We start from the raw sequence: 12,758 nt of genomic DNA on the forward strand, positions 1-12,758 counted from the left end.
TTGTCTCAGAATGAATGAACAAATGAACAAACAAACAAAATCTCCTTTTCATTATAGCAACATTGGTAAGGTCAGAACTTGCGCAGTTAGCCTCAGCTACCAATCCTCAAATAGGCCACTTAACAGTGAAAGGCAGAGAGTGGAGATTTACTCAGTGTGGCCACACCGGGAAGAACAAAGGTCTATCTGTCGGGTCCTGGCCTGAGGTTTAGGTCTAATTGGAGGTTGAGAGCGTGGACAGCTAAGCGGGACTGCTCAATGAGGCCCTCCTCCTCTCCATCTCGGCTGCCGATCACTGTCGTGGCTGCTAGGTGATCTGAAGTTGTCACACTGTGTGAAATGTATTCCTGGTAGACAAGTTCCTCCCTGTCAGCATACTTTTTAAAAACTTATTTACATTTCTTATCTTTTTTCCCTGCTCCACCCCCATCTCTTCCAACACCCCCACACCAGGTAGGAGAGAGACAGGATTGGTGAGTGCAGGCTCAGCTCTCTTAGCGGCTTCCTGCTGGTTAGGGTCATGGGGTTCTTTGGAGCCAGTCCAATCCTCGTTTCAGGAGCCCTCAAACTTCTTGGCTCACAACAGCAACCAAGAGCAGCAAGGAGGAAGCAGGAGCAGCCTTGTTCTTTCTTGGAGCTCCCTCAACACTCTCTGGGCTCTGGCATTTATTCCCTCACCAGAGTCTTCAGAATTAAACTGTCTGCAGCTGGCAAAGAGCTCCTCCAAGGCTGCACCAGGCAAAAAGTCTGCTGCCGTGGACCCTCTGAATCAATCCCACACCCCACACCTGGGGTTAAAACAAAAACACATTCACACCAGCAACACCTCCAGAGGCAGGTGCTCAGGCCTTTGTCCTCCCCCAGCACAAGCTGTCAAAACAAGAGCACAGCGTGCCTTCAGGATAGCTTCCGTCCTCTGGAGAAGGTTATGTTAGATCTTCCCATGTAAGCCACGGCTGCTAGGCCAGTCCATCCTCAGGGACCTGCTGACATTACCTTGCTCTTGGTGGGTCTCCGTCTCCTCCTCGTGACAAGGAGCTGGGGAGACGGGGGACCTGCATGCTTTCTGCATTGTTGTCGACGTGCATTTCATGGAGAGAGGAAGGAGACTCGCAGGGGGTAACTAGTGTGGAGGGGCGGGCACAGGAAGCCATTTTATCTTGTACCCAGGCCATTGGTACGGAAGTTGCTCTTACTAAAACTCCTTCCCAATGCGGAGACTAAACAAAGTCTAGACCTCTTCCTTCTCCTAAGGTCCCAAGGACAAGATCCCAACAAAGTTCACTTGGGGAACTAATTGAACTCCTAGGAGAGGGTTACTTACAGGGCGTGAGCGCTCCTTCCCCTCCTCTTCCCCAGGCCATGTACTCTAGCCCCTCCCCAAGGCTAGGCGCCCTTAAGGCAGAATTGCAGAGAGTGGGCGGAAGAGACACTCCCGTCCCTCCATGTGGGAGGGGTAAGCAGGTAACAAGGCCAGCTGGGATCCCCATTTTGCCAGGGTGCGCAGCTGAACGCTCCAAAATGGCAGTTGGATAACCGCTGTCTCAGGTCGTGAGAAACTGAGTCAGGCTGTACGAGGCAATAGGCCTCAGCCTGACCATTCTGCCGCTCCTACAGAAACAATATGCTCAGGTATTGAAAACAATCCGCCCCGTCAAACCACAGAATAGTTAGAACCCGGCAGCTGCGCCACCTATGTAGGCGTGCGCATGCTCCTGCCCCCAGCCTCTCTGAGCGCACTCTGCCGAAGCCCCTCGCTGTTCCAACAGCGCCGTCTTAGCCTGATGAGATCCCGTCTGCCTGCCTCAGTTTCCCACAGCAACTCCAGAGGCCTCCTGCAATTAAGGCAGAATTGCACACAGCAGGTGAAAGGGAGTGGCTGGACACCCAGGTGAGTGTCTTGTGACCCTCCCCACCCTTCCGTGGGGGTGGGGGGTGGGGTGGCTAACAATCCTTTCACAAGAAGCGCAGCCGAATGCCCCCAAATGGCATGGTACGTGCTTGGCTCAGGAGGACAGTCCCACACTACAGTAGCCCTTGCTCAAGTAAGTAACTTGCCACACATGCTCGTGCAAGCAGCCTTAATTAAATGCAGTAGCACCGGGGCACACAGACCCCACAAGACTGGCAAGTAGAGGGGAAACTGTTGTGCCCGAATCTGGATACCCCAAAAGACCACCACCAGGAGTCAAGTCCATTGTAAACCACATGAGGATCTTTTTATTACAAATTAGAAGCTGCAGCTTGGGCCCATACCCCCCACCGCCGAAGTGGTGAGAGCCGTGTGCTCAGGTTAGTTGGGTGATTTAAAGATTGTGGTCCCTCCCAGCACGCCCAAGGCAGGGGCGATTCCTGCCTGGCAAGCATCTATTGGTCAACATGCTGTTTTGAAATGATTGGCTATAGGAAGGTCCCCAAACCATTAAGGATCTGTTGTCCTTCCTTAGGGGGATGGGCCAGTTTCCTAGCAACATTATCTCTAGTGGGGGTGGGGGAAAAGAATGCTGTAGGCCGGGTTCTTCCCCTCAGGGCATTACTGGACCTCACCCAGCTAGTTCAGGCCTTAAACTTTAATAATAATGGCTGATTTTTAATCTTTTGATCTCAGAACAAGTTGAGAAGAAGGGGTCTGTGATGGGGACAGAGGATGCTAGATGGATTTGGTCAAGTATGAAGCTGTGAAAGAAGAAAAAAATTATCTAAAGTAGGGGGTGTGGAGAAGTGGCTCAGCAGTGAAGAGAACTGTCTGCTCTTGCAGAGGACCCAGGTTCCATTCCCAGCACCCACATATTTCCACATCTGACACCCTCTTCCGGCACATGGTGCCCAGACAAGTACACAGGCAAAACATTCATACACATAAATAAAACTTTAAAAAATTAAGAAGTAAACTTGGCAAATAAAATAAAATAAAAAAGACCATTCCATTTCTCCCCTCCACCCCAGCAGAGACATTGTTCTTGGTTCTTGGAGAAAGGAGTAAAAGCACATCGCCATCAAGAGCTCTGCCTACCAAGGGGGCCATGCAGGTCTCTGTTTTCTGTGCTGGGGAATGAACTCCCTCATGCTAACTATATACCCAACTCCATAGAGCCACGCCCACCATCCGAAAGCAGACTTTTCATTTTTCCAGGAGGCATCGTCTCTTTTCCTCGCTCTCCCACTCCTCATTCTCCTTTTGGTTTTCTTCTTCCGGCTCCTAAACATGGGATTTGTGTGTTTTGGTGTTTGGAGACAGGGTTTCTCTGTGTAGCCCTGGCTGTCCTGGAACTCTCTTTGTAGACCAGGTTGGGTTTGAATTCACAGAGATTCACCTGCCGTCTGCCTCCTCGAGTGCTAGGATTAAAGGCGTACACCTCCACTTCCTGGCTCCACTGAGTCATTTGTTTATTTACTTACTTAGGTTTTGGTTTTTAGAGACAGGGTTTCTCTGTATGTAGCCTTGGCTATCCCGGACTTGGACTTGCTTTGTAGACAAGGCTAGTCTCAAACTCACAGTGATCTGCCTGTCTCTGCTTTCCTGAGTGCTGGGATCCGCTGAATCATTTAGAACACCTTCGTTTTTAACATTTGTGTGGGTATACGTGCACAAGTATGAAAGTCAGAAGCTAGCTTCCCAGAATTGGTTCTCTCCTACCGCATAGATCTCAGGACTGAATTCAGTTGGTCATACTTAGTGGCAAGCACATTACCCACTGAGCCACCTTGCTGAGCCTTTAAAGACTTTTTTATTTTATTTTATTTTATTTTATTTTATTTTATTTTATTTTATTTTATTTTTAGTGTTTGCCTGAATGTGTGTGTATCATGTGCATGTCTGGTGCCTGTGGACCCAGAAGAGGGCATCAGATCTTCTGGAACTGGTGTTACAGATGGTTCTGAACCACCATGTAGGTGTTGTGAACTAAACCTACGTCTTTTGCAAGAGCATCCAGTGCGCCTCAACACTGGACTACCTTGTTTGTTGAATCCCCTTGTTTGTTGAGTGTTTCACTATATAGGCCAGGCTGTCTTTGAACTGGAGGCTGGAGTTATCTGTGTATGCCTGAGCCTCTTCTTTTCTTCCTTTTCTTTCTTCTTTCATTGTCACAAGCAACTCCATTTTGATTCTGAATTTAAAGTTTTCCCAGAGATTAAAATATTCCATCCAGCAGGAAAGCTCCTTAAGCAGGAAAAGTAAACTATGCAAAATAGGTTCAGGAAGTCCCTGAAACAGACAAGACTCATTAGGCCCTCGGCCAGAGTAAACAAAATGTTAGAGTCCCACTCTGATGAAAGGACACCAAGCTGCAAAGACTCTGAGAACAGACCAGCTGCCTGGAAGAAGCAGAAACCAGCTGAGCTGCCTCCTCGAGCTGCCTTCAGGCTGTGCAGTATACTAGATTCCTATCTTTGTGAGCTGTTACTCATGTGAGGTGGGCTTGGGTGGTGCAGATGTCTTTGAGTCATTTTTGTTCCTGTAAATAACCCCAATAAAATTTGTTGGTTCACTAAATTGGACTGTGGTAGTATCTGTATTTGGTTTGTCGTAGATTCCCTTCCTGGAGTGAGTAAGAAGTGTGTGTTATCTCCCCAGGAAGTTTTGTCACACACCATTTTCCTCACAATAAGAAAGGTAAGGAAAGGAGATGGAAGATAGCTCAGTGATTATGAGTATATACTGTTCTTCCAGAGGACCTGAGTTCAAGTCCTAGCACTGAGCTCACAACCCCTCTTTTGGCCTCTCTGGGCACCCATACACACATGGCAGACACACAAGTTAGTTTTTATGCCAGGTGGTGGTGGTACACACCTCTAAATCACAGCACTCAAGGCGCAGAGGCAGGTGGATGAGTTCGAGGTCAGCCTGGTCTACAGTGTTGAGTTCCAGCACAGCCAGGACTACAGATGAACCCTTGAAAAAGCAAATAAAATAGCTCTTTAAAAACTATGAAATATTATAAATTTTTTTAAATGTGAAAACAAGCCAACCAATCAACATCCTGGGAAAAACCTTGTAGGAGATAAAACCACAATGGATTACTTTCTCTCCCTGCTGTGAGCTTGTACATGAAAGCCTAAGCCCTTTTACCAAGGTGGGCAGACAGGCAGAATGAGGGGAAGGAGTTAAAACCCTTGTTTTGACAGTGCTGGCCTGGAAGCCAGGGCCTTACACATGCCAGGCAGGTGTTCCACCACAGTCATGCAGACAGTCACACCCACAAGTCTACCACCACATAAAGACGGCGCCGTGAGTGGTGCGTGGGCTGTGGCCGCAGAGCCAGGTGCGAGTTAAAAACTCAGAATAGCCTCATCTGGGATGGCAATCGTGAGCAGTGGCTCGTCATCTTGTCCCCGTTAGCCCTTCTTCATGTTCCATCCACAGAACGCAAGGAAGCAGCATGTACTGGACCATCACAAGACATTGCAGAGGGCAGAGGGCAGGCACGTAGTCTAGGTCCCTCTGGTCCCTGTCCCAGGCTTCAGCAACCTGGACTCGTGGCACCCTCGTTTCTTTCCTGGAGGCCAGAGACCTGTCTTGTACTAATTATGTGGTGACCTGAGTGCAAGGCTTTCTGTGTCCCACTCAAGCCACCTCATTAGCACATGATACAAATCACCCCCATCAAGAAATCCCAAGGGGGCCTGCCCTGGAGAGATGGCTCAGAGGTTAAGGGCACTGGCTGCTCTTCCAGAGGTGCTGAGTTCAATTCCCGGCACCCACATGGCGGCTCACAACCATCATATAATCATATAATGAGATCTGGTGCCCTCTTCTGCCCTACAGACACACATTCAGGAAGAATACTGTATAAATAATAAATAAAACTAAAGGGGGGGGGCTGGAGAGATGGCTCAGAGGTTAAGAGCACTAGCTCCTCATCCAGAAGTCCTGAGTTCAATTCCCAGCAACCACATGATGGCTCATAATCATCTATAGTGGGATCTGGTACCCCGGTGCCCTCTTCTGCTGTGGAGGCACACATGGAGGCAGAACACTGTATAAATAAAAATAAAAAATTTCCAAGGGTTTTAGATTCTGTGATTGTAACCAGGCGGGAAAAAATACCAAATGAGTAAGTTATAAAATAAAAAAGTGGGAGAGATGGCTTCCCAGACATCAACTCATGATTCATTGCTTCTCCTGAGCAGCACAGGGGACTGTTGGAATCTTCACACCAGGGTAATGGTCAACTTGAGTTTTAAAACTCTAGGTAGGATGTCCAGATTGTCGTGGTGGCACATACTTTTAATCCCAGCTCTTAGGAGGTTGAAGCCAGCCTGGTCTACAAAGTGAGTTCCAGGACAGCCAGGGCTACACAGAGAAACCCTGTCTTGAAAACCAAAAAAACTAATCATGATTCTATTCCCCAGTGTAAGCTGGTCTATTCAAGAATTCCTTGTGTCTATATCAACAGGCTCAGACTCAAAGCAGGGAACAAGTTGCCCTGCAGGTGTCTGGGAAAAGCCCTTGGTTTTTGCAACTGGTTCTCTTGCCCTCTGCTACAACTTGGGACTTGCTTCAGGGAGCTGATGCATGTGGCTGTAGTCACAGCCCTGGTGGTCAGGGTGCCAGGCAGGACTGAACGGACTCAGGTTACAGTGCAAGTGGGATACAGATGGAGCCTGGACTCCAACCTGGTCCCACTCAGCTCGGGGATCTGGAGGCCGTCCCGCCTGCTCTGCTCAGCAGCACGTCTGCTTCCAGCTGGAAGGTGGTGGTCCATGGGCATCTCCCTGGGAGGCCAAGTGTTTGCGTTGAGCTGAGATGCCAGTGAATGCCTTCCTGCCTCCTGGCATCAGGCCCACAGTGGAGCAACTCTGTCCTCCACTTCTTGGGTGGGCAGGGATGAGTACCCCAACATTTGGATAGGAGAGCTTTGGGAATGGGCACCTAAGAAGTTAGACTGAGGGGCTGGAGAGATGGCTCAGTGGTTAGGTGCATGGTCTACTGTTCCACAGGACCCAGGTTCAATTCCCAGCATCCACATGGCAGCTTCCAGCTGACTGGAACTCTAGCTTCAAGGGGATTCAGCAGACATCCATGCAAGCAAAACACCAATGCACATAAAATAAGTCATAAAAAAATAAAAAGGCTGAGGCTGTAACCCTGGAGATGAACTAGCTCACTGGCACATGTGTGTGTCAGATCCTGGGTCTCCAGAATTAACCCTATCAGCACTGGACTGTCTATGGCTGCTTAAGTGAGGTAGGAGATTTTAGCATCACTCCATAAGGGGACCAACTACCTTGCTACCCCTGCTAACCTTCAATTATCCCATAAATTCCCTTCTCCTTGCCACTTGGTCCCTGCTGCTTGGCTAAGGTGAGGAAGGGGCTGGTGATTCTGGCTCTAGCAAGCTTTCCCTGCCATTCCTGGGCAGAGTCGGCATGAGGACCTGTACCTGGTGCCTCTCTCCAGAAACCAGAGCCTTGGTTCTGCTGAGGGTTGGTTCAGCACCTTGGAGAGAGGACAGCCCTGGGCCTGTAACCTCTTGGAATCTGGGAGAACTCCTGGAGGGATTTGAACTTAGAGCCACAGTGGAAGCACTGCCAGAGCACACATTATCAAACAGGTTCCAGGTGACGGCCTGGGCCAGGGCCCTGCCAGCTCCTCCTGGCATTGCCTCTAGCACCAGGGTGCATAGTGCCTCAGACCTGCACGATGCCCACTCTCAGAACACTCCAGGGCAGTTAAGAGCCACTGTCTCAGGCTGCCACCCCTGGACCCTTTAGCCCACACCACTGTGCCCTAGAGCAGGTTCTCTAGCACCTGGGTGAGGAGGTGACTGAATGGCTAATCAGCTTCTCAGGAGAGATCTGGGTGCTGGCCCTAACAACTGCTGGGTTGTCTGTGCCAGAGGCCACAGAACACCCCTACACCTGGCAGTATCAGTCACTGGTGGGACCAGAAAAGGTGAGAGGTCATGGCTGAGCTTGTTATAAATACACGTGTTTTTTTTTGTTGGGTGACACAGGGCATAGACGGTGCTGTACAGAGCTGGTATAGCTTGGGGCTGAACGCCATGGAGATAGACACAGAGACTGAGTCCACCCAGCAGGGCAGCCAGGCACATTCTGGGGCCTGTAACACTTGGTTGGTGGGCATGAGTCATCTGGGAGGCTGGTCTGGGGCGGGCGGTCCCCAGACGACTTGGAAGCTCCTTGGTCCAATCCGATGGAGGTCTCGGGTGGTGCTGCAGTGGCCCCTGGGTTCAGCTTATGTCATTCAGGGCCTGGTGGGGCATGAAGGGAGTGAGATGTGTAAGATGTGCAGGACGAGGCCCAGCAGGAGCGTGACAGGCCACTTACCTTGCGGGTGAACTCAGGCAGCACGAAGGCTGCACGGTGCATGTCCGAGTTATAGTATCTCAGCTGCATCTGCTCCACCTGGGCCTGTGTCAGCTGCTGCACGGGCTCCCGGAAGTTTGTGTTCTGGGGGCCAGGGAGGACCAAAGGACATCAAGATGGGGCTCTCAGTGCCTGCCCACGCCCCACCCTGCAGGGAGCACCCGGCTCACCGGGTTCTTGCTGCACAGCATGAAGCCGATCTGGCCACTGGGGTAGGTGGGGATGGTGCAGTAGGCGTAGCCCACCACAGGGAAGAGAGATCTGCAGAAATGCCTCATCTCCTTGATGAGGTCGAGGTGCAGCCACTGGCACTCACCTGCGGGGGACGCTGTGGGTCAGCCTTGCCACAGAGGGCAGTTGGGGATCCCTGCATCCCACCGTGCCCACGCTCACCCTGGCAGCAGAGGATGCCATCTTCCTTGAGTGCTGTCTTCATGAGCTGGTAGTAGGACTCCTTGAAGAGGCTCTCGGCAGGGCCTAGAGGGGTAAAGACGGGGGCCACCCTGGCTGAGACCTCCAGGCTAGTTACCTACAACATGGCCACATGGCTGCTTGGTGGCAAAGCTGGTGTTGGACCCAAGTTTGTGGAACATGGAGTGTCTGCTGCCTTGGCACTCGGGGGGCCCTTCATGTAATCCCACTCCCACCGCTGGCCAACCAAGCACAGTGAGAGGATGAAGAGGAAACTGAGGTCGCTATGGACCAAAGCTAGCCTCCTCTCCTCAGGTCTCCAGCATCCATGTTGACAAGGGAGAACACAGCTCGATTCTGGGGGCTGCTGCATGATGCGGGGCTTGCCCTGGCTCACCCATGGGGTCTGAGGAGTCGGTGATGATGACGTCAAAGGCATCTTGGTTCTGTTTCATGAACTCAAAGCCATCCCCTACATGGAGGGTTAGCTTTGAGCTGGAGTAGCCGATGGCCATGCCAGGCAGGAACTTCTTAGAGACTTCGATGACATCCTGGGGAGGGAGACAGGAAGAACTGGGCTGGGTCAGAGGCTGGGGACTCCTGGTTGGGTCTCCTTGGACAAGCCCTTCCCTTTTGAATCCCCAGTTTCCGAAGAGCTATGAAATATGAGGAACTCTGGCACCTCAGCTCTTCACAGGGCAGGAAGGCTCTTCATGGTGCTCATGCCTCATCTCCCCACAGCTCAAGTGTCCCATCTCACTTGACACAAGGGGCTTTCTCGACTCTTCTACAGGTATGCACACTTCCTATTAGCGTTTACCCTGCTGTGTTTTCTGTACATCCCACCACTGTCTAGACTCATCAGTAATCCGGTGTATCTTTTCCAGTCCAGATCATCAACTCCAGGCTTGGGGACTCACCTGTCCATCACTGTATCATGGGCAACACTTGGCATAACCACACTGGGTGTAAAAGGTAGGTAGATGCCTTAGTTGTTGGAGATGTCCCTGGCCCTGCCTGGGCCTTAAGCAGAAACCAGCTCTGAACACACTAAAAAGTACCATCCGTGGTGCTGTCTGTGCCAGGCTTTTAACTATCTGGTCCTCCCACCGAACCATCTTTTCAGATTGGGGGAGGAAACAGGCCAGGGGTGGTGAGAACACTGAACTTCAGGTGCAGAGTCAGGCTGGGACAGAGCTGACCCAGGCCTCCCGCACAGCACCCACCTCATCGATCTCGCACTGGACCACAGACTCCACAGAGGGGTGCTTCACCACTTCCCGCAGGACGCCCCCATCTCCGCCCCCGATGATCAGCACCTGGGGGAGGAGGACAAGTCAGGACTGCGCAGGTCCACTCCCACAGAACCTGGAGCCGCCAATGCTCCTCCCAGTTACAGGTCTTTCTGAGTCATTCTCTTCTCTTGTGAACCTCCCTGCGCCTGGGGTCCTGGCAGCCCAGGTCGCCCCTCTCAGGGCTTCAGGAGACCGGCTCTCCTAGGGCTTCTCCTCATCCTGACTGGTATTTTCTGACAACCCACTGGGTAGCATCTGGCCCACACATCCTCACCTAGTGTCACCTAGACCTGTTCTTTCATGACCCTGAGATCAGAGCAGAACCCGGGGCAAGGCGGGCGGTACCTTCCGCGGGTTGGGGTGGCTGCAGAGCGGCAGGTTGGCGATCATCTCCTGGTAGGAGAACTCGTCCCTTTCAGTACACTGGATGACGCCATCCAGAACCAGCACGTTGCCGTAGGTTTTACTGCGGGCAGAGTGACAGTCGGGGGATGTGGATCCTGGGGCACGGGGAGATCGGGTCCCAGCCCGCCCTGGGCGCGCACCGTGGCCGCCATGGGGTCCCGGGGTGGGCCGTCAGGGTGACACGTGGCAGGCCGGCCACGAGTGGGGGCTGGGTGGGCCTCGGGGTCCCCTCGGCTGACGTGTCCCGGGAGTGACACGTGGACGCAGGGCCCGGCCGCGGGCAGAGCGCGCGGGAGGCGGGCCCAGCGCAGAACTTCTGACAGCTGTACCGGCGCGCGGCGGGCGGTACCTGCGGAAGACGAGGATGTCTTGGTACCGCGAGCGCCGGTGGTGCAGCAGCTGCTCCACCTGCAGCGACAGGGCCTGGCCAGGCCACAGGCTGCAGGTCTCTCGGAACCAGCCCTCACGGATGGCGGCGGGGCCGGGCGCGGCTGGGCCGTCGGGGCCGGGCTCCATGGCGGGCGGCGCGAGCGCAGCACAACGGGACCACCTCGGCCCGCCGCCCGCGCCACAACCTACCCCACTGGGGCGGGGCCTATGGAGAGGGGCGGAGCCCCGGCCCTCCAATGGCGGCGCGGGCCGGCCCGAGCTTCTGCAGGCGCTCATTGGCCGCCGGGCCGCTGCCAGCGGTGATTGGTTGGGGCCAGCCGTCTGTCAGCGGCAGCAGGGTAGTGCGGCCGCTGCCGGGCCACGTGGGGCCGAGGGGCCCAGGCGGCGGGAGGGTTCCGGGGCGGGCTGCGCCGGCGCAGGTTTTCCAGGGACGGGGCCTCATCCTTGGCTGCTCACTGGGTCTGAGCAGATCGTGTGTCTAGTCCGGGCGCGCAAGGGACTTTTATTTACTTGCGAGGATTGTCGCGCCATTTGGCTATTTTGCTTTAGATTGTGAGCCAGAAGCGAGCGGGTTGGCTGCGGAATAATAGTGGAGCTCTTTCCCAAAGAGTTTCTAAATTTACCAGCAGAGCCCAGGAAGAGCACATGCATATTCAGAACCAAAAAAGACTGGCGCCCCCCCCCCTTTTTTTTTTTTTTTTTTTTTTTTACAAACTAGGTCTTACTCCTTGAAGGGTGGGAGGGAACGTGCTGTTTTTATGAAAATGTCAAGGAACTTATCAGAATCACATTAAGCATGCTAATTACCAAATATTAAATGCTAATTGCTCCATACACAGTTTGAATGCCAAGGAAGGAAGATGAACCTCGACTAAGCTATTCCTGACATTCAGCAGCCTCCACCTGGAGTGGGGGCAGCTCCCTTGTCATAACGCACAGGCTGAAGGGCATGAGCTATTGCTTGGAGCTGAGCCTCAAACCTGCGAGCCCTGTCTGGGCCTTGGCTGACTTCAACCTCCTAAACAGGAGTGAGGAAGGTAGTTCTAGAAAGTTGTCGCGTTATCCAGGATGGAGATACTGTGTCCAGTTTTACAGGCTTGACTGGGACAGCCTGTCCTTGGCATGGAAGCCGCTGTCCTTACGGATCAGCGGATCAGTGCAGTTCTGCCTCTGCTGCTGTTCATTTGCCAGGTGCCCTGAGGCAGAATGCAGGTTGCCAGAAGGCTGGGGATAATTCCTGGAGATGGCTGACCCTGGTGGCAGGTTGAGTCCATTTCATCTTCCATCCCTCTTCTGGGAAACAAGGGAGGGGAACAAAGTCATTCCAGCATGTGTCCTCCAGGAAGACTGAAGTGACCATACCTTTCAGGTTTAGGAAGATGGAGATACTACAAAAAATAAAAAATAAAAAGCAAGTAAAGCCAGGTGTGGTGGCACACGCCTTTGGTTTGGATCTCAAGGCCAGCCTGGTCTACATAGTGAGTTCAGGACAACCAGAGTTGCATATTGAGACCCTATCTCAAAACAAACAAAACAAAAACCAAACCAAAACAGAAATCCCAAAACAAAAGAACAGAACAACAACAAACAAACTTCCCTGAATGCACAGTGACCTCACTGATGGGGACCAGGGAAAAAAGCTTTGTTTTTTGCCTTTAATCTTGCCATCTAGTCCACGGAAAACCACAATGATACTGAAAAGCAGAAGCCAGGCAGAAACAGATTCTCTCCCTAGTCAGAACAAGAACCTCAGTTATGCCATTGCTGCCAGGTGTTGACGTGGGAGAAGGAAGGCCCAGGCACTGACAAGTGAGCCTGTCAATGAATAGTGGCTGCTGGCCATGGGGCTGCCACATGGTGTCTGTCACTATAGAGACTGGCTAAGCAGTTGGCACTGGACAGCCACTTTTTTTTTTTTTTTTCCTC

At 52.4% G+C, this 12,758-nt stretch overlaps 1 protein-coding gene across 1 annotated transcript; it reads right to left on the reverse strand.

The window, feature by feature from the left end:
- Nucleotides 1–7,912: 7,912 nt before the first annotated feature.
- On the reverse strand, nucleotides 7,913–11,025 carry Srm (spermidine synthase). The gene is made up of 8 exons (XM_055615182.1): nucleotides 10,792–11,025; nucleotides 10,383–10,503; nucleotides 9,969–10,061; nucleotides 9,140–9,293; nucleotides 8,725–8,808; nucleotides 8,502–8,647; nucleotides 8,293–8,415; nucleotides 7,913–8,216 (listed from the first exon to the last, which is right to left on the reverse strand). Exons 1-8 carry the CDS (start codon nucleotides 10,956–10,958, stop codon nucleotides 8,196–8,198), a joined length of 909 nt encoding a protein of 302 aa, XP_055471157.1. The 5' UTR covers nucleotides 10,959–11,025; the 3' UTR covers nucleotides 7,913–8,195.
- Between the last annotated feature and the right edge of the window lie 1,733 nt (nucleotides 11,026–12,758).

Source organism: Psammomys obesus, unplaced genomic scaffold (assembly GCF_907164565.1).
Source record: "Psammomys obesus unplaced genomic scaffold, mPsaObe1.curated_primary_1811, whole genome shotgun sequence".
NCBI lineage: Eukaryota > Metazoa > Chordata > Mammalia > Rodentia > Muridae > Psammomys > Psammomys obesus.